This window comes from Sminthopsis crassicaudata, chromosome 4 (genome assembly GCF_048593235.1).
Source record: "Sminthopsis crassicaudata isolate SCR6 chromosome 4, ASM4859323v1, whole genome shotgun sequence".
NCBI classification, from domain to species: domain Eukaryota; kingdom Metazoa; phylum Chordata; class Mammalia; order Dasyuromorphia; family Dasyuridae; genus Sminthopsis; species Sminthopsis crassicaudata.
In genome coordinates, this window is record NC_133620.1 from 165,024,368 (window position 1) to 165,051,058 (window position 26,691).

The 26,691-nt window shown below is 33.6% G+C and overlaps 1 protein-coding gene across 1 annotated transcript in view; it reads left to right on the plus strand.

Moving 5' to 3' along the window:
- Positions 1 to 5,185: 5,185 nt before the first annotated feature.
- Positions 5,186 to 26,691, plus strand: part of LOC141565959 (pantetheinase-like) — a 28,095-nt gene continuing 6,589 nt past the window's right edge. Inside the window, exons 1-5 of the mRNA XM_074309809.1 lie at positions 5,186 to 5,377; positions 13,359 to 13,587; positions 15,238 to 15,368; positions 25,201 to 25,393; positions 26,339 to 26,630. Of these exons, the coding sequence (XP_074165910.1) occupies positions 13,375 to 13,587; positions 15,238 to 15,368; positions 25,201 to 25,393; positions 26,339 to 26,630 (829 nt within the window). The 5' untranslated portion in view covers positions 5,186 to 5,377; positions 13,359 to 13,374. The remainder of the gene's footprint in view (positions 5,378 to 13,358; positions 13,588 to 15,237; positions 15,369 to 25,200; positions 25,394 to 26,338; positions 26,631 to 26,691) is intronic.

Consider the following 26,691-nt stretch of genomic DNA (forward strand, 5'->3'; position numbering starts at 1 on the left):
TCTACAAAATAATTTTTTTCTTTTTTTTCTTCTTTTTTCCCCTCAATTCTTTTTTTAAAATTAATTTAATAATTATAACATTTTTTTTGACAGTATATATGGATAGGTAAATTTTTACATTATCCCTTGTACTCCTTCTGTTCCGAATTTTTCCCCTCCTTCCCTCCACCCCCTCCCCTAGATGGCAGGCATTCCCATACATATTAAATATGTTATAGTATATCCTGGGTACAATATATATGTGCAGAACCGAATTTTGTTGTTGTTGTTCTTGTTGCAAAGGAAGAATTGGATTTGGAAGGTAAAAATAATCTGGGGAGAAAAACCAAAAAATGCTAACAGTTTACCCTCATTTCCCAGTGTTCCTTTTCTGGGTGTAGTTGATTCTTTCCATCATTGATCAATTGGAATTGGATTAGCTCTTCTCTATGTTGAAGATATCCACTTCCATCAGAATATATCCTTATATAGTATCATTGTTGAAGTGTATAATGATCTCCCAGTTCTGCTTGTTTCACTCAGCATCAGTTGATGTAAGTCTCTCCAAGCCTCTCTGTATTCATCCTGCTGCTCATTTATTACAGAACAACAATATTCCATAACATTCATATACCATAATTTACCCACCATTCTCTAATTGATGGACATCTGTTCATTTTCCAGTTTCTAGCCACTACAAAAAGGGCTGCCACAAACATTTTGGCACATACAGGTCCCTTTCCCTTTAATATTTCCTTGGGATATAAGCTCAGTAGTAGCACTGCTGGATCAAAGGGTATGCACATTTTGATAACTTTTTGGGCATAATTCCAGATTGCTCTCCAGAATGGCTGGATTCTTTCACAGCTCCACCAACAATGCATCAGTGTCCCAGTTTTCCCACATCCCCTCCAACATTCATCATTATTTGTTCCTGTCATCTTAGCTAATCTGACAGGTGTGTAGTGGTATCTCAGAGTTGTCTTAATTTGCATTTCTCTGACCAATAGTGATTTGGAACATTCTTTCATATGAGTGGAAATAGTTTCAATTTCATCGTCTGAAAATTGTCTGTTCATATCCTTTCACCATTTATCAATTGGAGAATGGCTTGATTTCTTATAAATTTAAAGTCAATTCTCTGTATATTTTGGAGATGAGGCCTTTATCAGAATTTTTAACTGTAAAAATGTTTTCCCAATTTGTTATATCCCTTCTAATCTTGTTTACATTAATTTTGTTTGTACAAAAGCTTTTTAATTTGATGTAATCAAAATTTTCTATTTTGTGATCAATAATGATCTCTAGTTCTCCTTTGGTCACAGATTCCTTCCTCCTCACAAGTCTGAGAGGTAAACTATCCTATGTTCCTCTAATTTACTTATGATCTCGTTCTTTATGCCTAAATCATGGACCCATTTTGATCTTATCTTAGTATGTGGTGTTAAATGTGGGTCCATGCCTAGTTTCTGCCATACTAATTTCCAGGTTTCCCAGCAGTTTTTGTCAAATAATGAATTCTTATCCCAAAAGTTGGGATCTTTGGGTTTGTCAAACACTAGATTGTTATTTTTATTCACTATCTTGTCCTATGAAGCTAACCTATGCCACTGATCAACTAGTCTATTTCTTAGCCAATACCAAATGGTTTTGGTGACTGCTGCTTTATAATATAGTTCTAGATCAGGTACAGCTAAGCCACCTTCATTTGATTTTTTTTTTTTCACTACTTCCCTTGAAATTCTCAATTTTTTGTTCTTCCATATAAATTTTGTTGTTATTTTCTCTAGGTCATTAAAATAGTTTCTTGGGAGTCTGATTGGTATAGCACTAAATAAATAGATTAGTTTAGGGAGTATTGTCATCTTGATTATATTCACTGGGCCTATCCAAGAGCACTTAATGTCTTTCCAATTATTTAAATCTGACTTTATTTTTGTGGCAAATATTTTGTAATTTTGCTCATATAATTCCTGACTTTCCTTTGGTAGATATATTCCCAAATATTTTATACTATTGACCATTATTTTGAATGGAATTTCTCTTTGTATCTCATGCTGTTGGATTGTGCTGGTAATGTATTCAGCTTTCTTTGAAAATAAATGTCAAAAGGCTGGAAATTTTGGCAGATTTCTACTGCTAGAAAATTTCATTTTTGTTGGAGATTAAATCTTATGTGATAATTGACCCATTGTCTTCTTTTTCTTTACATAGGTATTAAGTGAAGGTCAGTCAGAAAACATAAGTTATTTTCCATTGCTTATTTTAGTGATGATGCTATATGGGAAAGTATTTGAGAAAGATCCAACCTATATGGTACACTGTGATCATCTTTTAGAAGAGGTAATATGGAAAGAAGTTTAAAAATGGCTTGGGCTCTAATTGCTATTGGTTTCTAATCAGTTACCAAATATAGGAAGTTAGGCAAGTCAGACACACACATATATATGTATGCTTATACATACATATATATTTCTTAGGACTATTTAGATATGAATTTCTTGTTTATATGGCAAGTTCATTTGTTTTTCAAAACAACTGAGATAAATGATAAAATAATTATTAAAATTATTCCTCTTCCCCATATTTCCATTCTTATTTTGAGATCATCCAAATATATTACAATATATTAGAATCATACCTGGACCCTCTAAATTGATTCCCTCTAAGATATCTGGTGATAATAAAATTCCATTCCATATTAGAAGAAAAACAATTTAACCTTGTTTGGTCACTTATGATTTCCCACTTATGTCATAATCAAGTAAACAAGATAAAACTGTTTACCTTCTAATATGGAGTAATAGTGCATATAACCATCTATAGAACTTTATTATCTTAGAAGGAGTCTAATTAGGCAAATACAAAATATGTTCAATATATTTTGGAGAAGAGATAGCATGGGGTAGTAAATTGAGACCTAGGCTTAGAATGAGGAAGAATTGAAACATTTTTTGTTAGATTTGAGTCTAGTCTCTAACCAATATAGACCAGGGAAGTCACTTAGGAAGTCACTGGGAAAATTTTCCAAGATTGATTAATTTATAGAATAGGTGTAGCTCTGCATGAGTAGAGGATGTTCTTCACTGGGTACTCTTCATGCCAATGAAACTGCAGATGAGTCAAAACCAATTTTTTTTTCTGTAAAGAGGTACAATCTAATTTGAAAGGCAGTTTGTCAACAGTAAAACAAGGGCCCATAATAAAAGAGTAGAAAAGAGTGTGAGAGAGACAAGTGAAGCTAGGACTGATAAGAATGAAGATGAAAAGGAGTAATGGTCAGGGAAGGGAGCTCTAGCTTAGGCAGTCTACAATGAAAAGTCACAGAGATATACAAATGTCATGCTCTTTTCAGCAGTATAGGTAATATTGATTATTAATCCTTGAGAAAGAAATGGGAAGGGTGGAGGTATTGAATGGATGAGAGGCAGACAGAAGCAGAACAATCCATCCTGATGGAATCTGAGGGCAGCTATTGGTACTGGGGGTAGATTGTAAAACTTGAGAGTTGGAATACTATATGATGATCCATTTTCAACAATGAGATGAACCAAATCAGTTCCAACAGAGCAGTAATGAACTGAACCAGCTACACCCAGCGAAAGAACTCTGGGAGATGATTATGAACCACTACATAGAATTCCCAATCCCTCTATTTTTGTCCGTGTTTTTGATTTCCTTCACAGGATAATTGTACATTGTTTCAAAGTCTGATTCTTTTTGTACAGCAAAACAACTGTTTGGACACGTATACATATATTGTATTTAATTTATACTTTAACATATTTAACATGTATTGGTCAACCTGCCATCTGGGGGGGGATGGAGGGAAAAATTAGAACAAAAGGTTTGGAAATTGTCAATGTTGTAAAATTACCCATACATATATCTGGTAAATAAATATTAAAATATATAAAAAAACTTGAGAGTTGGGAAAATCTGATTTTAAATTTTGATTCTGCCACTAATTCTGTGAGCCTTAGCAAATCCTTTATCTTCTCTCTCTGTTTTCTTATCTGTGAAATAGCACCTCCCTCACAGAGTTGTTTTGAGGATCAAATATTCTAAAACACTTTGCAAACTTTAAAACTTTTCCCATCATCAATCTGTGTCTTCTTTATGGCAGTTTTTCACATAGTTATCACTTATATATAGCCTATGTATAGAAATTGTAAGAAATGGGTGCTCCAATGTAGCTGGTCATCAGACAGTATCCCTTAGTTGAAACCAATAAACACTTAGAAAAAAATAAATCTTTGTCTTTCTCCTTTTTTTTTTTTTTTTTTTTTTTCCCGGTGGTGCCTTTAGATGTCCCATTTCTCTCCTTCCTTTTCCAACTCAAAATCTAAGATCTTTTCTGCCCTGGTTCCTTCCCACTTTAATTCTTTCAAGTTTTTTGTTGTTCAGACATTTCCAACTCTTTTACGGTTCCATTTAGTATTTTTTGGCAGAAATATTGGAGAGGTTTACCATTTTCTTCTCCAGCTTATTTTACAGATGAGGAAACTGAGGCAAATAGGATGACGTGGTTTGCCCAACCTCACACAGCTAATCTAATACCAGATTTGAACTCTTGAACATGATTCTTCCTGACTTCAGGGCCAGAATGTTACACTGCTTTAAAAAAACAAATAAGAGAAAAGTATTTTTTCACTCTTTATTCCACTGGAGTAAAAAAGGGAAAGAACGTCTCTAGCAAATACACACAGATAGTATGTGGACAAATTCCCTTCTCAAAGGTCTCATTCCACACCCTGATTATTTAAGGTCTCAGAGAACAGAGGGATCAAGCAAAATGCAAACAAACAAACAAAATACTTCGCACATTTTGGCCCTGCTTAAGCAAAAGTGGTACAGAGGATAGGGTGCTAGACTCTGGAAGACCTGAGTTCAAATTCTGCCTCTGACATTTAGGCAGAAGCATGAGCGAACCCCTTCATCAAAAGGGGCACCCTCCAAAGTCCCTTCCAGATCTAAGCCTAATCGATTTGGAGGTGATATTAATCCTGGTCACCAACTTTACAGGACCGTTATGAGAAAGGACCTCTCAAACCTTAAAAGACTACAAAAATGGTGGGCACACTTTACGTAGAGCGTGCCCTCCCTCCGTCCTCTGGCTCTCAAAATCTCAAGTGAGGGATGAGGCGTGGCCAATTTAGGGGTATTAAAAGCTACATTCTGATTGGACGGATTCCGGCCCTTGGCAAAAAGTCCTGGGCGGTGGGAGGAGCTGAAGGATAGAAAGTCTCTCTGAGGAGCATAGAGATTCCACGAGGACAAGAGCATCTACCTCTAACGTGTGCTTAGACCGCCTGCCTCGTGCCTGGCTCGCTGCACCCCTAGCGGTCAAGCTCACGTTGTTTCTAGTCAAGCAAATTTCTTTCTGGAAAGTTCTTTGGTAAGGTAAACTAGTACGATTTCAGAAAATTTAATGGGAACAATTTTCTTGGGTATTCATGCCTCCTTATTCTGTATCTCAAATCTCCTAGCTTTTCTTCTGAATCCGAGCTTCCCTTCTCACACCTCCTTTAGTGCGATGTCTTCCCCCACGCTTCCTCCCTCATTCCCATCCCCCACATTTCTACTCCCCACTTCCATTTCCAGTTGCCCGTCTCCACCTCCTCACCCCTCTCTAGTTGTTCGAATTTCATTATTTTTTTTTTTTACCAAGTCCCTTAGTCATCTCTCAAGAATCCTTTATTTTCTATCTCCCTCCCACAGAGAAAAAAAAAAAAAAAGAAGAAAGCCATTGTAACGAATTTTCATCCTCAAGAAAACCACGTGATCAAACATACTGGACTTGTCCAGAAAGTTTGTTTTAAATTTTAAGTCTTGAATCCATCTCTGTCAAGACTGGCTGAACGATATATTGATCAAAGTTACTAAGTTTTTAAAAAAAATTATCTTTACATTGTTACATAAATTGTTTTGGTTCTGCTCATTGCTCTCTAAATCACTTCGGACAAGTCTCACCAGATTTCTCCCAAATCATCCCTTTTTTATTGCTTATGTCCAATTACAATCATATAATAGAAACCATTTGTTAATATGTGGAAACTCCCTTAGTTTCTAGTTCTTTCCACCTCAAAAAGAGCTTCTATAAACATATTTAGTCGTGTGGACTTAAGTATCAGTATAAGTATAAGCTTGTTGACAGAATTTTTGACTGAATGACCTCCCAAGTCTAATTCAAACTAATTTGCTTTTATGATGAACGGTATCACTAATCCCTTTATATTTATCAAAATTGTGAATTTTATCTATAATGTAAAAATAAGAGTGAGTTTTATGTGAATAATTAAAATGATATTATTATTAGAATTAGGTTGGGAAATTTTTTGGGACTTAAAAGAAAGAGAGATCAGTAGACAGAGAGGAGGGAAAACATTCCAGGCATGGGGGTTGCCAAAAAAAAAACCCCAAAACCCCCAAAAAAACCAAAAACCCAGAACCAAGATGTGGAGAGTATTATTTTTAGAATATCTAGAAAGTGATTTTCACTAGATTAAAGAGTACTTGGTGGGGAGTAAAGTGTAAAAAAACTGAAAAGATGGGAGGGGCTAAGTGTGTGGGAAGGAATGACATAGTCAGATGTCCAATGAAGGAAAATCACTAAATGAAAAGTAGATCATATTGGGGAGAGTTGCAATAACTCAGGCCTAAGGTAATGAGAATCTGCACAGGAGGTGGTTGTGTCAGGAGAGAAGGGTGAATGAATATTCTAGAAATGGTGTAAAAGTGAAATATTTGATTGGGACAAGTTAAGTAGATTTGACAATCATTAGCATAGAGATGATAATTAAATCCATGGGAGCTAATGAAAACACCAGTGAAATAATATAAAGGGAGCTGGGAGAGGGTGTGATGTGGATAAGAATATTACAAAGAAGATTGAGTTGGAATGATCTGATGATAGGAAGTAGAATCAGGCTAGAGTAGTGTACTAAAAACCTAGAGAGAGAGTATCGAGGAGGAGAGTGTTCAGCAATGTCAAAGGATAAAGAGAGGTTAAGGAGAATGAAGACTGAGAAGAACTGCTGAATTTGGCAATTAAATCACTGGTACCTTTGGAGAGAACTGTTTCAGTGGAATTTTAAGATCCGAAGCTGGAATGAAAGGAATTAAATAAAAAGTTAGTAAGAATGTGGAGGTATTTGTAGATAGCCTTCACAAAGAATTTAGCCAAAAAGGGCATAAAGAATATCAGTGGTTCTCAAACTTTTTAAATAGGGGGCCAGTTCACTATCCCTCAGACTGTTGGAGGGTAGGACTATAGTTATAACAAAACCTCACACTCTGTCTCCGCCCCTCAGCCCATTTGCCATAACCCAGCTGCCACATAAACGTCCTTAGCCCTCGGGCTGTAGTTTGAGAACCCCTGAATAGGCCAATGATTAATAAAGATGAAATAGTCATGAATTTTTTTATTTTATTTTTTTTGAGGATGGGTGAAAAATGGACATGCTTGTAAGCAGTAGAAAATGAGCCAATAGATATGGATGATTGGAAAAAAAGTGAAGAGATGGAAGTGACAGGGAAAAATCTGTCTGATTCTCTTCTAGTCATAGAATGGAATGGGAGGGCTTGAACAAGTAAGAGAGAGGTTAGCTTTGAAAAGTATTAAGACTATCTCATCATGTAAAACATGGTTTCAGAAAAAGATAGTAGTAGAAGGCATCTAGGTGATAGGAAATGAAAAAGAGGAGAGAAGAAGGAGCTCTTGGAGAATAATTTCATTTTTTTCTGTTCAAAAAATGAGGCAATATTCTCATCTGAGAAAGTGGAAGCTATGGGAGGTTTGTGCATAAAAAGGTTTGAAAGAGCCATTCTGGAGAATAGGATAGCAAGTTGATAAATCAAGTTTAGAAGGATTGCTTAGCAGCAATGAGGGCCCAGCTAAGGTGCTTTTCTTCACTTTTACTCCACAGCATGTGAGTGAAGGTGGCAAATGGTGAGAGTGATGTACTGAGACTTGGCTGAGCACAATTGGTAAAATATTAAGGGACCTGGGAATTCAAGAGAGGATAGCAATGCGGGATTCAATTGGTTCACTGAAGGGTCAAGATAATGAAAAAAGAAATGCAGAAAGGAAACTGACTAGTGCAAAAGAGATGGTTGGGGAGAAAAGTGAGGGGTGAGTGGGATTAGATATCATAGTAAAGATGAAAAATAAATTTTAGTAACAGGAGACAGAAGGAAAAGTGGAAAGCCAATAGATTATGTTCAGACAAGGAGATTTTTGAAATCTTGAATATGAAGGTAGTACATTTATGTATACTGGCAAGATCAAGAATATTATGTTCTTTGTGTGTGGTAGAGGAAACAGTATATCATAGAAATTATTAGGTGCATGTATGAGGGAAAAATCAGAGAATCCATTTGAGGCAAAGGAACATTAAGGACAACACCTGAATGTAGGATGGAAATTAATAAAGTACATAAAAGGGAACACTATTCTGATAAGTACAAATAATAAGTTGGAACTGAATTGTGGAGGGTCTTAAATAATAAAATAATTTATCCTAAATTCTAAATTTTTGTGAGACAACAAAAATATTCTCATCTGTATTGTCACTAAAGCTAAATTGTTAGGAAAAATTGATATCTGGTCATCTATTTTGGCATCTCCTTTTTCTGTAAAATTCTTCTCATTTTTACTAGTATCTAATTGCTTTTGGGTAGCTTCTCTCCATTCTTTGTAAGAATGGGTTTTGTTTTTGCTTTCAGAGGTTTAGCAGATATAAGCTTGCTAATATTCTTAGTGGTTCAAGTTTAGCTTTGTTTTTACCCATTTCTTTTAGATTTTATTTTGGACATAGTAATGAAAGGATATGTGGTACATTATTTGGTAACCATCGTAAAGTCACTGAAGGTTTTTCAATAGTGATGTGATCAAGTTAGCATAGAAAGATTGAGTATTTGTACTAACAATAGAAGGATAAATCTAGATAAAAGAAAATTAAATATAATTACTGTAATTATTTGTAATTAAATTGTAAGTATTGTCAGCAAGTTCTTATAATCTAAAAAGATACAGAGTGTAAACTATGGTATGAAATTGGTATGAAAATTGGTATGAAAGTGAAAATTAGAGTGAGCATAAAGGCATGAGCAAGTATGGCTAGCATTAGGAGTGAGAAAAAGGGGTGAATAAATAAGTCAGAGACATTTTGGAGGAAAATTTGATAGTATTTCCAATTCAGTTAAGTTGACTTGATGACAAGATGAGAAGGAAAAGGAAAATGACTAAATTATATAGAATATCAAGATTGAGGAAATTAGATAACTTATGGTTCTTTTAATAGAAGCAAGTTTTCAAGAGGGATGGATTCAATTTTGGACATGGATCGCTGTCAATAATAATTTGGGGTGGAAGCAGGATGTGATGTAGAGGTACCAATATAGCCAGATCCTCCCAACATTCCTCACCAAACAGTTAGAAAAGTGCTAAAATTGAATTCTGGAGCAGCAGAACCAACAAGAGTCAGGTGCACACATTTTTTCAGAACAAGACAACATAGCAGATCAGTAGGAGAGATTTGTGACAGGTGGAAGCTAGGTCTGGGTAGATTGCTTTAGTGATACCATGACATCAGTGATAGGCCTTGGAGGCCACTATGACAACAGCAGAACAATCTTTGGAAGTTCTCAGACCAGAGATGGTAAGGGGATTTGACAACTGGTCAGAAAAAAGATTAACAGGGAATTCTGACCTGGCACTGGGTACAGAACCTGGTGTTGTTTGGCAACTCTGTTGCCCATATATAGTTTTGGGTCACAGTTTCAGAGAACAGATCAGCATTAGTGCTTGCAGATGCAGAAGAGAAGGGGCCTTGGTCAAAATTCCAAATCATACAAAAGTGCTAGCACTTAAGGATTTAAGGCACTTTTTTGGAGGTATCAAAATTTTGCAAAACTCACAGAGCTACCTTTGAAAATATCAGGACAGAAAAGCCTGACGCTTGAGACTGGGTAGTCCTACCCCAAGGTGAACAGAGCTTAACTCTTTATATATTTTTTGAAATTAATTGTAAATTTAAATACAAAATGAGAAAAAATGTATTTCTAAGTAACAGCAGAACATAGAGGATACAACATAAAACCATAAATTTTCATTTTCAGCTGTTTACATAAAAAAAAAAGCTGTGTAATAAATACTATACATTATTTTCAAAGGTAACCAGCCTTTCTGTGCTTCCTTCTAAGTTTTCTTTGGCTCTCTGCTGTGCACTTGTGCACTTTTTAATTTTTTTCTCCCATTCTTCCCTAGAGAAAGTCCCCCTCTTCCCCCCCACCCCCGCCAAAAGACTATATACATAGACACATACAGACACACACACATATATCTGTATGTGTTAAAACCATACTATTATATACTTCTAATTATTAGTTTTTCTCTGTAGGAGGATAGCAAATTATTTTATAGATCTAAGTCTTTCCATATTTTTCTAAAAATCAAGCAAGAACCCAACTTTAATATGAAGTTTAATGTCAAGAAATAGATTGGAAAAATAAGCAAACTATAGAAAAAGATCTTGACCAAAAAAAAAAATAAGTATGGTGACAGAGAGACCAAGACAGAAGCTAAATAACAATATGAAAACAGCCACAATCAAGTGTCAAAGAAAAATGCAAATTGGACAGAAGGTCAACAAGAATTCTCATAAGCATTAAAGAAAGAGATAAGAGTGGAAGAAGAAAAATTGGGAAAAGAAATGACAATGGCACAAACAAATTATTAAAAGAGAACAGCTTAAAGAGGTACAAAAATACAAAATAGCACCTTAAAAAAATTAACCAAATGGTAAAAAGCACAAAAATCTATTAAGAAAGGAACTAATTAAAAAAGCAGAATTGACTAAGTGGAAAAAAGTGGCACAAATGCTCCCTGAAAAAAATAATTCCTTAAAAATTAGAATTGGAAAAGTGAAAAGTATTGACACTATGAAAAATTTAGTAACAATGAAATAAATTCAAAAGGATGAAAAAATAGGAAAAAAGTGAAATATTTCATTGTAAAAACAAGTGACCTAAAAAAAACAACAAAAAACTGACCTGAAAAATAAAGGAGAGATAATAATTATTTGACTATTTGAAAGCCATGTCTAAGAGCCTAGACATCAATTTTAAGAAATTATCAAGGAAAACTGTCCCAAAATAGTAGATTCAAAAGATAAAATAGAAATTGAAAAAAAAACACTAATCACTTCCTGATCAAGATTCCAAAATGAAAACTCCCAAGAATATTATTGCTAAATTCCAGAGGTAATGGCCACGTGAAAATATAGTATTGTGATGTTAGATATTGTTGACACGTTAAAGAGCAGAGAATTTGAGAATATGTCATCCTAGAAGGCAGAGAAGATAGAATTTTGACCAAGAATAATATATTTAACAAAATTGAGTATAATCCTTCAAGGAGAAAAATAATGAAACAGAGGACTTTCAAGAATTCCTGATGAAAAGACGAAAGCTGAAAAGAAAATTGGACATTCAAACATAAGATGCAAGAGAAGCATAAAAAGATAAACACTAAAGAGAAATTATAAGGTACTCAATAAGGCTAAAATATATTTTTATGTGACAAGATGATACATATAACTCCTAAGAACTTAATCATTAGGGCACTTTGAAGATGTCTATTAAAAAAAAAGCATGGGAATGAGTCGATTATCTTGTGATCTAAAAACAGTGAAGGTGTAAGTATGCATTAAAAGAGGGAAAAAGGAGAGGAAAAAAAAGGAGAAAGTGTGTTTTTACAGTGAAGAAAATGGGTGGGGAACTCATAGGCATTGCTTGAATCTTACTATCATTGGAATTGGTTCAAAAAGGGAAAATACATATATATGTATATGTAAATATGCATAATCTAATCTATTGTTTATACACATTTATACACATAAATGTATACATACACATACACATAGTTGGGTACTGTAATCTTTCTTACCAACAGAGAAAAGTGGATAAGGGAAAGGAAAGTAAATGAAAAAACAAGAGAGTGGTTAGAAATAAAACATTTAAGGAGGAAGAGGGTAAAAAGAAACAAAAGAGGATAAACAGAAAAATATATGTTGGAGGGAAATAACAGTAATCTTATCTGTGAATGTTAATGGGATGAATTCATCCATAAAACAATAGAGGATAGAAAAATGGATTAGAAACTAGAATCCATCAAGTAAGAGACACACTTGAAACAAAAAGTCACACAGTTAAAATCGGGAGCTAGAATAGATTGTTACACTTCAGCCAAACTAAAAAAGACAGGTTGTAATCATGGTCTTAGACGAAGCAAAAGCTAAAATAGACCTAATTGAAAGAGATAGTCAAGAAAACTATATTTTTAAAAAGGATACTATGGATAATAATTTTTTTACAATAAGTTTCTCTGACAAAAGCCTCATTTCTCAAATATATAAGCAACTGAGTCAAAGTTATAAAAATAAACTTCATTAACCAGTTAAAAATAGTCAAAGAATATAAACAGGCAATGTTCAGAAGAAATCTAAGTTATTTCTAGTTAAATAAAATAATGCTCTAAATAGCTGTTGATTAGAAAAATGCAAATTTAAAAATTGTGAGGTACCACCTTGCATCTATCAGATTGATTAATATAAAATAAAAGGAAAATGACATGCTTTTTAAAAAACATTGCTCATGTGGAAATATGTTTTTCATAATTTCACATTATAATTTGTGTGGTATTGCTTGCTTTCTCAATGGCTTGGAGAGGGCTGGAGAAAGAGAAATCAGAACTCAAAATTAAAAGAAAAGCCAATAAATAATAATTTTTTAAATTAAAAATATGAAATTTCTCTGAAAACCTGTGCAGTATTTCAACTCTAGGGATACAGGGAGGAGAGGTGATATCATTTGTGGAATAGATGATAATAGATTATAGAATACCAAATGGCAAAACTTAGAAAAGTGATCCATCACTATCACAAATTGAGCAAGCATTTAAGTGCTCACTGTGTGTAAGACAAGGAGTGGTCTTAATATTTTTATAAATATGTATATATTTAAATCCTTCCCAAGTCTGAATTAGGTATAGAGTAATTCAAAGTAAACATCTTCACTAAAAAGGATAAGCTGAATTTGCCAAGTTTTGAGTTTTGACATAGGGCTTATTCTCAGAACTGTCCATTGATAGGATAACTGATTAAAGTTGTTAATCGGATGGGCTTAATCTGGGCAGCGAAGATCACTAACATGTAATTATTAGCTACATTTAGAAGTCAAGGACTCACTACTTAATGTTACTTCTTAATGAATTACTACTTAATGATAACTCCTACAATATTCTTTACTTATCAATAGACTATAATAAAAGTTTTTTCATTTGATATGTATACATTATGAGTTTATCTGTTTTTCAGAAATCATTGGATAAATATGCTTTCTTCTCAATGGCAGAGTTATATGGTAATTTTTGCTCTTTGTGCCTTCAAAACTACTTGTCTGGATAACTTTATTGCAGCAGTGTATGAGCATGCAGTAATAACACATTCTGACAATATAACGCCTGTTACTCGTATAGAAGCCTTAAATTTGATGAACAAAAACATGGACATTTTGGAGCAAGCAATTATATCAGCAGCAAAACAGGTACTTTTTCCTAAATATGTTTGTTACAACTACATTGTAGTAGAGTGAAATCTGAACTTTGGAACCTATACTGAAGGGCTCAGGAGAAAGGACTATATAGGAGCAGTAAATTCATTTGTGCTTGACATTGGCTAAAGAGTATGTTATCTGATAAAGATTTGTCAGTTTAGTGTCTACAACCATAACATCAGTCAGAAAAGCTAACACCAGAAAGCTAACATAATTTCAGGGTGCATGAAGGGATATGTATTGACCTTATATAGAGAAAGCATAATTTTGATGTATTCTGCTCTAGAATACTTCATTAAATTCTGAGTACCACATTTTCAGAAGGACTTTGGTAAGCCAGAGAGCATGCAGAGGAAGGAAAATAGTAAAACAAATAGGCTAGATTTCCATTAAATGTACATTAGTGGGGGCAGCTAGATGGCTCAGTGGATAGAGCACCAGCCCTGAATTCAGGAGGACCAGAGTTCAAATCTGGTCTCAGACACTTAACACTTCCTAGCTGTGTGACCCTGGGCAAGTCACTTAACCCCAGCCTCAGGAAAAAAAAAAAATGTATATTAGTTTAAAGAATTGAGGATATTTATCCTGGAAAAGAATAAAAACAGGGAATTCTTGATAGATTTCTGCAAGTATTTGAAGGAATGCCGCTTGAAAGAAAGATTAGACTTGTTTTATTTAGTGTAGTAGGACAGAAATAAGAGCAATAGGTAAAATTTTCAAGGAGGCAAATTTTTACTTTATGTCATACAAAATTTTATAACTATTAGAACTTTTCCAAAGTGACATAGGAAGTGAGATTCCTTTAATTTGAGGTCTTAAAGTAGAGGCTAAATGAATATTTGTCTGTTATATTTATTCAGGGATGAGTTAGACTGTAGGAATTTTCTATTTACTTCCAAATCGGAAATTCTGTGTTTTGTGAGTGTAAGGGGAAACCAAAATTTTAAAAAATGTTTATAATCAAATTATGTAATTAAGACCCTGACTCAATGAATATTATATAGGCTTCAGAGATATGTAGAGAAAATTTATAGTTGTCAATGTTCCCTATCCCAAATAACAGGAAGATTAATTTCCTTAATAGTTGAATTTTTTAAAAGTCTAGAAATTCAATAATTATTAGGAACCAAGGATAATAGGACTTAATGATCAATAAGATTTCAGAAATTATCTAGTTCATTCCCCTGATTGTATAAAAAAGGAAATCAAAACTACAGAGGTGAAAAGTAAAAAGTCCATGGTCAAACAAGTGGCAAGTAGCAGAGGTAGGTTTTGAAGGCTTATATTATCTAAATTCAATGATTAAAAAAAAATAAAAACAAAAGACAAATTTCTGCTCTGCTTTCCTGTGAGAATTGAGTTTCCTCATAAAATTCAGGGATTAGGTAACATCATCTCTTCGAACTTAAAAATCTAAAAGTCAGAATCTCAGAGTTAAATATAAAAGAGACAAGAAGACAGCAAGAAAATTGGGACAGGAATTTTATTTGGGCTCACTATTAAAGGTAGATAAACTATGAGACAGCTGAAAGAAAGTTGATAAAGGAGCTAATGTGGTACAATAGTGGGTGTTATTTAGCCAACATTATTACTGTTATAGAGCTTACCTGAAATTATATTAATTAAATTTATTTTCAATAGGGTGCACATATCATTGTGACTCCAGAATATGGTATTTTTGGATTTATCTTTGATAGAATAAATGTATATCCTTATCTGGAGGACATTCCACATCCAAAGGTGAATTGGACCCCTTGTACAGACAGCAAAAGGTATTAAAATATATTGTCAAACTCCGTCTTTCTCTTCTTGATTTTCTCTGTACTTGCCTCCATTGTAGCGTTTTATACTGTTGATAATCTTTCAAAAACTCTTCTGTTTCTCCTTTACACTGTTTCCTCTAGGTTCTTCTATCAGTCTCAGTGCTCTTTCTTAGTTCGTTTGCTAAATATTTTCATGTATATCATGTTTTCTAATTATAGGTCTACCTTATGTTCTGACCTGGGTCCTTTCTATTCTCTATTTTCTCTCATTGGTGACATCCCTGACATTTTGGAAATAATTCCCTGATCTAAAAATCCATCTTTAGTCTCTATCAACAGACAAACACAGCTTCACAAAACTTATGTTAAAACTATATTTTTATAAGAGAAAAGAATAAGAGAAAAGAGAAAAGAATATGTGGAATCTGAAGAGCTCCCAATCCACACAGAAATTTTCATATTTATATCCACAAGACAAAAAAAATTCAAAATATTTCTACTTAAAGGGATTTGGCATGAGAATGAAAGGGTGCAGGAAATATTATAGGACAAAAGAGGGAAGGAGCAAGATAATGGCAAAAGCTGCATTCTTTTCCAGTGGGAATTGCCAGAGTACTAAAATAGAATGTTCTGCTAATCTACCTGGTCTCTTCTGAATAAGCAGCTTCTTAGTCTAACTTAGACTGACTGATGACTCCCAAGAACGCACGGGGACTCCAGTTTAGGTTGCAAATAATAAATTATGTTAGCTGGGGCTTCATTCAGGATGCATTCAGGGCTTCCATGGTCAGAGTCCGATGTTTCTGGAAAATATGGCAACTCAATAACACAAGTTCAGGGGACCCTTTAAATGAACATTTCTACTGGAGCTCTAATTACTCATCTTCAAGTGGATTGGCTGTCCCATAGACTCTCCAAACAACACATACAAAATAAGACATATTATTTTTCCTCTAAAATTCAACCTTCTTCTGAATTTCCTTTTTTTTTTTTTTTTTTTTTTTTCCCTGTGCAGGATACTGTGATACTTCCTGTGTCCAAGTTTCATAGTCTCAGAATTTTACTATACTCTTCACTTTCATCTTACAAATCCTGTCAGTTGCTAAATTTATTTTTTCTACTTTTGAGATTTTCATGCTAGTTCTTTGTAATAACTTCTTCCTTTTTAAGGAAACTTATCAACCATTTCTCTAATGATCCATTCTAAAATTTCTTCAGGAATTTGTCAAACTCATTGATTTACAGTTTATAGGCTCTTTTCTCTTCCCTTTAAAAATTTTTGGATATTTTCTCCTTTCCAGTCTTTTCTATTTCCTATAATCTTTCACATATTTCCGATAGTAGTTCAGTAATATAACTTTAATAATAGCTAATATTTATATTGTACCATTTATGTGCCAGGCACTGTGCTAAGCATTTTACAATTATTTTATTTGACTTTCACAACAGCACTGATAAGTAGATGCTATTATCTCCAGATGGGGAAAATGAGGCAAATAGTGACTTGCCCAGAGTCATGTAGCTTATATATGTTTGGGCTGTATTTGAACTCAAGCCCTAATTTTATCCACTGTGCTACCAGCTCCTCCAGTGTTTTTAATACTGAATATCTGTCAGTACTTTCACTACCTGGAAATCTAATTCATTGAAGTCCAATGATCTGAATTCATCAAAGGCAACTAGATGCTATATCATCTTGCTTCTTTCTCTTGGCTATCAATTCTCTCCTGGCCATTTTTATTGTTACAAGCAATCAAAGAGACATAATCAAAATAGGAGTTGAACAGAAATTCCTTCTCATTCAGGCTCCTTAAGCAAAAGTCTTTAATCTTTATCTTCTTTTTGTTTCACAGTGTTAACTCAAAAATGAAATAAACATACACCAAAACCTCTTTCTTGTCCTTCTTGTCCCTTGCCAGGTCACCTTAATCTCAGCTCCAGTGTTCCTATCACTAATTTTTTACAGGACTTTGCTATGCTCTTATATACTTTCTGGGTTCCTGACCCTTGTTTCCATTTTCTTTACATTTCTCTTTAAATTTTAAGTTTGTGAATTTCTGAAGCATCCACTGGTGTCTTCAGACAAATCCCATTTTCCCTCTCTTTAATGAAATTGTTTCTCTTTTTATCTTTAGAATTTCATTCTTGACCATTTCCATGACTCTTGGACTAACTTGCTCCTGCAGCATTTTAGTCCACTGAATGTTACTTAACTGTTTTCTGAACCTTGTGAATTGTTTGCCCAAGATCTAATATACAAGGCAGACTAAGTCTAGATTTCCTCTCTTTTTTTTCACAAAATTTGTAGGAACCTTTTCTCCTTCCTTTTCTCCTACCTCCCAGGTTTCCCATAATTTCTGCACTAGAAATCAATTTCTTCAAGATAGTGAGAATTAGATTCAGAATAAAATTTCTCTATATTGCTTTCTTTACATTTTGAAGAATGAAACTGTTACTAAGTCAAGTTAAAAAAGTTATTATTTGCTCTGCTTTTTGGCAGAGAAGGTGTCCTAGTAAATGTTTGGAAATTTAAAATCTCCATTACCATTATATTATGTCTCAGTACTAGATTTGTTGTCTGGCTCCAAATTCTTTTTTCTTATATAACAGTAACTCAAATCTGGCAAAAAGAACACACTACACCATTGATTCAAATCACTGTTCAATTGCCTCTGCTTTCTATAATAGAAAATCTCTACAACTTTGGTACTATATCTGACTACAATCTCCCTCAACTTCTAGATCTAGTCGCCAAATTCTGTTGTTTCTGTCTCTATAATATTTCTTGCATCTATTTTGTTTCTATTTGCTTGGCCATTATCTTAGTTTAGAATGTCATCATGTTTTTCTTTTCTTTTTTTTTTACATTGTCATGTGCCCAGCAGAACATCAGGGAGGATTCAAAATATATAATAACAGATTACCAATTAAAGAAAATATACACATATTAGTAGAAGAAATTATATTCATTAATGTCCATATTTCTTGTAAATTGTTCTTTTGTTCTCTGCTGCACACCTTTTTTATTTTATTCTTTTTCCCCCATTTTATCCCCCCTACTCCCAAGTAGGCTATAGTTAAGAAAGGCTATATTTATGTATACATTTGTAGATATATACATCCATACACACACACACTTGTACATATGCACACACATGAACATGCACATAAATCTTTTTCCTATCCTGCTGACTCTTTGCTTTAATTCTGTTCCTTAACTTGCTTTGCTATTACTTAACCTTTCTCCACCCAAGGATCCTTCCCTTGTCTTCTTTCCTCACCCTTTGCTTCCCTGTCTGTCCATCCCTCCCCCCTTATTTCTTTATAGATTTTAGAGGATGCTACACCCTTCATTTTATATATCTATACACACACATATAAAACTATGAGCCTGCCTTCCCCCTTTAAAGCTTTTGTGTCTGTTTTTCCTCTGTACCTCATTTGTATAACATAATTATTATTTTTATCTTAACTGTGCTCCAATCTTTCTTTGAAGCTATCCTCTTGTTGATATCAATATTAAACATATAATATATATTTCCTGTGTTAAAAAAAAACAAAAACAAAAGCAATTTGTCCATGTTGAATTCCTTAAAATTGGTATTTGATATTGGTTCTTATATATTAAATTTTCTATTAAGTATGGGTTTGGTTGATATAAAATCTTAAAAATCTGAAAGTTTATTGAATATCCATTTTTTTTTGGAAATTTAGCAATAATATTCTTATGTATTTTCCATAAAGGATCTCTTTGAGGTAGTGATTGATGGATTGTTTTCCATTTCTACTTTCCCCTTATGCTCTATCCCTCTAAGACAATTTTCTTGGATTATTTCTTGCATTATTTGGTCAAGGGTCTTTTTTTTTAGTCACAAATTTTAGGTAGTCCATTTATTCTTATCATTTACTTTTGTTTATCTATTCTACAACCTGTTGTTTTTCTTATAAGATGTTTCATGTTCTGTTCTATTTTTTCATTCTTTAAATTCTGTTTTGTTATTTCTTGGTCTGCCCAATTCTAATTTTCAAAGAGCTGTTTTCATCATCTCTGTATCTCCTTTTCTACTTGGTTTAACTTTTTTTTTATCTCCCTTTCACCTTGGTTTAACTTTGTTTCATAATCTTGTATTTTTTGGGTTGTTTTTATTTTTACTATTTAATTTTTGCTCAATGTCATTTTATTTTTAAATTCTTTTTTGAGTTGTATAAATTCTCTCTGAGCAGGGAACCATTTAAGGCTACTCTTTGGGGTAGGTTTTTTACTTCAATTTCCTCCTCTGAAGGTAAACCCCAGTTTTCCCCATTCCCATAGTAAGTTTCATTTCTGTGGTGGGGTTCTTTGCTGGTTCATTTCTTTTAAAATAAGAGTTATTAGTGTAAGCATCTCTTATTGTTTGATGGGGAAACAGTGCCTCTAGCTTCACTTCAACTCTTCTCTCTGATCTAGAACCCCCAAACCAAGAGTTCCACACTCCTGCAAGTATCCACAGCCAGCAGCATCCCTGCACCCCTGCTCTTGCACTCACTGGGTACTGGTTCCTTCTCACTTAGGCTACAGCATAGCTGGGCCTGGTACTCAGATCACTCAGGTCACTCAGGTTCACTCAGACTGAGATTCACTCAGTCTTCCCAGAATCAGACTCCAACTTCCAGATACAGCCTGGCAGATGCAAGTTTTTGTGGTTTCTGCTGAGATTCCACATAACTCTCTCCAGGGGTCCCTACTAGATGTTTCTGCAGAGCTAGCCTGGAAGTGTTTGCACTTCACACTGGCTAATCCCTGGCCTGAGGGCTTTCGTTGGATTTTCTTGGGTTGTACCATAAGGACCCCAGTTCTGCCCCAAGTCTCCACCAGTCTATGTTTGCCCTAAGGTAGAAATTTGTTCTATTTATGGGGGAAATCTGGAGAGTTTAAAATTTACCAACCTTTCCTGCCATTTTCCCAGAATTCTCTCCCCACATTTTTCCTAGATACAATTCATCTCATTCAAGTTCCCCTCAGCCCCCACCTGGTTGCTTAAGTTATTTTCATAACAGGAAGGTGTTACCATTCCACTGCTCTGGTTGGTAAACTCCAACAGCTCTGTATTGCTTCTTGAATAAAATATAAATTCCTTTATATGGTTTAAAATCCTTTGAAGTTTGCCTCAAATTTACCTTTTGGCATTGGAATACATTTCATCCTCTCTTGTAAGCGATGATAAACTAGATTAGCTCCAAGCACCTCATCTTCTGTCTCTTCTGTTATTTGTCTTGGTTGCCTGTCATTCCTATAATGAACTCCCTCTTTACTTTCCTTCTACATGAAGCCTTTTCCATTGTTCTCAATTGCTTGTAGCATTCCATAATCCCATCAATACATCTCATTCATTTTGTGTGTATCTGTGTGAATTTAATACCTAAACACACCTGTACATGTGTACAATTGAATGTAAACTCATGGAGTGAACACATTTTTTTGTGGGATGTGTGGATGTGTGTGTGTGTGTGTGTGTGTGTGTGTGTGTGTGTGTGTGTGTGTGTTTGGTATCTCTAGCATTCATTACAGTTTCTAGCACATAGTAGGTGCTCCAGAAATGCTTAATGTTAGAGAATCAAATTAACACATGTGAAAACACTTATGATTCTTTTTAGCTTTAGTTTCTTTATGATTTCTCTTACATAGAATTGAATATGATTTCAAAGTTTAAAAGAGAGTCTAACTAAAATATGTTATTTACCACTTGCTGTTAATGGATGGCATGAGGTTCTATGACTCAACCAAAAATAACCTTAAACAGCTTCTTTATTTTTTTCCCCAATGAAATTAAAATGACTGAACATGCATAAAATTCTTTGTAATGCTTAAGAAAACTAAAACTTAAATCCAGAAGACCAAATGAAAGAATAGATTTTTATGTTACAAATAGTTTGATCTCCTCCAGCCAAGACTCAACTAAAATGTGTTTTTCTATGTCAAAAGACTTGTTGGCATCTTGAAATCAAATATCAGTGAGAAAAACATATTAAACAGTAAGACCGATGTAATGTCAGTCTTACTATACACTTTTAGAACTGTCCACATTCAGCTGAGAAAAAGAATGATCTCCCATATGACTCTAGTCTTTCCATCTCCTATAGCTTGTGACCCCCAGGGAAAGTTTCTGTGGCTTAGTATGATTTCCATTTGCTGCAAAGCACCATATCCCTTTCGAAGTGAGGAGAGTCTCTTCTAGTTCTCTATATCCTTCTGCACCTATTCCTTGAAGAGGAAAGTTGGCAGTACTAGGACCCATTTTTGCTGTTCAGGTTTGATTTCTATTTCATGTTCTGTTGTCTCTTGCCCAATTTTCACCCTTTGGAAGAAAGAGAAGAAGTGAGAAGCCTTACATCTAACTCTGACCCCCATCTTGTGCTGCATTGTCTCCTGCCTAATCTTCAGTTTCTTTTGGGACAAGGAGTAGTTCCTTCCACTTAATGATGAACATACACATACCTAATCACACCCCAAACATTCCAGTGATTCTGAACCCTTGTAGGTCATCATTTAAACCTCATGCTACATATCCCTTACACAATTTTTTATTCCCATCCTCTTCAAGGATCCCACCCCAAACTCCTGACCAAACACTATTTATTCTTACTGTGCTTTCTGAAATCTATAGGTTACAAAGTTACTTTCATCTTTAACCTTCTTTCTCTTCAACATACATATTGAAATACCCTATTTAGTTATTTCAAATGTAGCACTAGACTTAGAATTGAGAGACCTGGAATGAAATTCTAATAGTGCCACTAACTAGATTTTAGTAAAATTCTTAGAATTATATAAATAATTTAGATATGAAAGAGACATTGATCTAATTCTCTCATTATGTAAATGAAGTGGAGGTCCACCAAAGAGGCAATGCTACTCAGGAAGTTAGCAAAGAATCAGAATTTGAACTGAGGTCTTCTGATTCCAACACATGATTTTTCAATATATCACACCTCTGACTCAGTTTGTTTATTTATAAAATTTAGATAATACTTATATTATTGACCTGCTAGCTGTAAAAAATGCTTTGAAAACTTGTAAGTTGTAAATACTTTATAAATGTGAGAATAAAAAGAAAAAAAATCTATATTACTCACTCTCAAAATGATTTGGTATGAAAGATGATTTGAAAAGTTACTTGCCAGCAGGTGGCACCGAAATAATGTGTTTTCATATCTGTTTCATGCTCTTCATCCTCTGCACTATCCTGTTCCTATTATATTCAAAGTAAACTGGAGATATTAACTTACTTTTTGTCAGTTTGCTTTGTTAAACCTTGTAAAGTGTTCACTGCTTTTATAATTTTTTATTAGGCCAGTTATTTAACCTCTCACTACTCTAATTTGCTCATCTAAAATAATGTTTATATTTCTAGAGGCTTGAAAGCTTCAAAACATGTTTCTCTTTCCCACAACAACTTTTGTGAATTATAGTTTGGGTTTTTTTTTTTTTTTCTTTGTTTTTTTTCTTTCTTTTTTTTTTTTTTTTGTTGTGATTTATAATTTCACTGATTGGGGAAATTCCCTGTAAGGAGATTGTTTCTATGAATGCAGAATAGAAATTGTTTTGGAATTTATATGCTTAGAAAATTGCCCAGGAACTCTGAGGATTTAAGTTAATTTGTCTCCTCACAGAAACAATGAATGTTAGACATTCTCAGATCTAGGACTTGAATCTAGGTCAACCTGACCCATCTAACCATTATGGTATGCTATTTTTGCTGTAAAATAGGTAGCATTAGTATTATCTTCATTTTACAGATGAAATTAAAGATTTTGCTCATAACAACATAACTGAATTGTCAGAGCTGGGACTCCAATTGACATCTTATGATTCTAAAACTAATGCTCCTGTGGTGTTACCTTGTCTGTCTCTTTTTAAAGGGTTAGGCTTAAAGAAATTTGGCAGTTCTTAAGAACAGCATTATCAGCCTGTTAACTTACCCAAGGAACCTAATTTATTTATTGATTTTAAATTTTATTTTTTTTATTAAATTACATATATATATATGTGTATATATACATATATATTTGCTGAGGCAATTGGGTTTAAGTAACTTGCCCATGGTCACACAGCTAGGAAGTATTAAATGTTTGAGGATAGATTTGAACTCAGATTTTCCTGACTCCAAGGCTGTTGCTGTATCTACTGCACAATTTAGCTGCCCCAATTTTTAGTTTTTTAAATTTTTATTTATTTTTAATTTATGGAATAAAATGAACATTTCTATAACATAGTATAATAAAAATATATTGCACATAAAAATCAATTATGCATTAAATAGGTAATACAGTTATCATATACATTTTTTATTTTCCTTTTTTCTTTTCTATATCCCTGCCCAAGACATAGATTTTCTTCTTAAACAATATTACTATTATTGTATACAACATTATCTTGGTTCTGTTTATTTCACTTTTCTTGATTTAGTGCAAGACTTTCTATGCTTTTCTAAAATTATTGAGCTCATCATATCTTATTGTACAGCAGTAGGAACATAATTTATTATAGAAAATTCAATCTGAGAAGATAGTGATGATATACCCCACCAGAATCTCTTCTCTTACATGCCTCTCTATTCTTCAATTTCATTAGTGTTGCATTAGTTCTGATTATCCCTTTTATATGACATATGATTCTACATAGTGTTACTATCACACACATACATCTATATCAATAAAGCTTTATACTTTCTAAAGTGCTTTCATAATAATAACTTCTGTTCCCTTGGGTTAGGTAGTATGTACTATCATTTCTACTTACAAACAGAAAAACAAATCAAAGGAGTTACCCAAAGTCATATCCTGTAACCAACAAAGCCAGAACTAGAACATGGGACTTCAAATTCAATGGGCTTTTCCTTTGGGACTCACTTTTTCCCTTTCTCTTTTTCTTTTTTGAAGGGGTTATCTGGGCTTGTAATTTTAGTAGTTTGTGGAAATACTGTTTATGAAGACTTCCTCTACCAATGTGCTTTGTCAATTCATCCACAAGTTATGATTATAAAGATTTGCTTGGAGCATTGAGAGGCTCATGGCCACATAACTAGTTTATGTTAGAGACAGGACTTGAACCTATGTGTAATTGACTCCAAGGGCAGCCCTTATTCTCTATGCCAAATATTGATTCCTAGGACCTGATTTATTTCTTCCTTAATGAGTTTTGCTAATCTTTTGACACCTTATTGCCATAATTTTCTCTTAATATATATGCCCTTTTATAGTCATATATGTCCCTAGCCCTCTTTTGAGAATATTGCCCACTGAAATTTCCTTTTATCTTCTTTTTTATTCTTCTACCTCTCTTTTGAATTGGCTTTTTGTGGATAAAACAATTTATTGTAGTATCACTTTTTTTCTGTTCACAAATATAGTTTTAAAAGTATTAACTTAAGAAATGAAACAAACGTTTCCATAACAAAGTAGAATAGAAAAAAAGATTGCACAAGAAATTAAAAATCTATTATGTATAATTTGCTTCTTCTTTTTAAATATATGATAAAATAATTGTGTAATTTTGTTTTTTCTCCTCCTTCTCCAGCCTTAGAGATGGCTACCATTAGACACAGATATGTATGTAAAATATAATATTAAATAATAATAAAATTATATATATTATAAACATAAATATACATATTTTTATGTTAGCTCTTTCTCTGGATACAGATGGAATCTTTGTTTCATAGGTCCTTTGTCATTAATCTGTACTTAAAATAGTCAAAATGACTTTGTTGCTCAAAGTTGTAGTATCACTTTTAATTCTTTAGATGTTGCATTTAGTGGATCCTGTTTTTTTTTTTTTTCCTTCCACTTGAATATCTACTAGATTTGCCAACACACCAGTTCAAGAAAGACTCAGTTGCATGGCCAGGAATAACTCCATCTATGTGGTAGCAAATATAGGGGATAGAAAGACATGTGATCCCACGGTGGCCAAGTGTCCCTCTAATGGCTATTACCAGTACAATGCTAATGTGGTATATGATTCAGAGGGGAAATTGGTGGCCCGTTACTATAAGGTATGAATTCATTTTTAAATAACTCGGCAACCGAATGTCAAATAATAAAATAATTGTCAAAGAAGAAATATTGAAGATTAAGATTATCAAAATAATACTGATGTCAATAGTAACAGAACTTTAGAAATAATTTTTATCAAAATTACTTACCCGCATTGTTTAACTTCAAACTTGCAAGTAGTAGTGAAGCAACTGGAAACAATGGCCTTATAGGAAGGGGCCTACAAAGTTTCAATTGTTAATATATATTGGAAAAAGTTACTATTTTAATGAACTAGAGCATATGAGAAACAGAAGTTATTATTTGAAATTGAAATGCTTCATTTGGTCCCAAACAGTGAAAAAGATAGTAGTACAAAATGGTTGTATATTGGACTGAGAATTAGCAAGTCCTGGGCTCAAATCTTTCCTCTAACACTTGTTAATCTGTGTAAACCTTATGTCTCTTAACTGATATATGCTACAAACATGCTTGGGATTCATCCAATTAATCCTTTAAAGAAGCCAATCTTTGTTATTGGAGGCAGTTCTTTATATTGATGGCATCAGAAGATTTTATTACATGTTTATGTATTCATGCAGTAGTATGGGAAGTTTGTTCTGCCAAATTAAAGAAATCAAGGTGCACTTGTCCATAGAAATTATAATTAAGTATTTTTGATAGTCATTAAAATTGACAGCTATTTATTGCTTTCCTATAATGGATAAGGCAGAACAAATCATATCTTATCTTTCCCCTATAATTGTCTTTAATTTCTTTCACTGTAAGAAAAATAATGTGGTTATACAATTCATTATCTCTATTTTCTCCAGAAGTTTTCATTCTGTCTGAGGCAAAAATCAATACTGTCCAATAACTGTAAGCTAGCAGTATTTAAATACATTACAGTATTTATATCAACTTTCTTATAAGTTTTTTTTTGTGTGTGTGTGTGTTTATTACAGAAATATATGTTAACAAATGAAGTCCAGTTTGATAGCCTAATGGAACCTGAGTTGGTGACTTTTGATACAACATTCGGAAAATTTGGCATTTTAACAGGCTTTGACATACTTTTTCGTGACCCTGTGGTAACTCTGGTGGAAAAGTTGAAAGTGGACACGATTGTGTTACCAGTAGCTTGGATGAACAATTTACCACATTTATATCCTACTGCATTCCATGCAGCATGGGCTACGGGAATGAGAGTTAATTTGCTTGTGGCCAATATCCGTAATACTGTCAATCAAATGTCAGGTAATTTATAATTTCTAAAGGAAGACTTAGGGATTTTTTGTAATAAAGTCTCAGACACCAT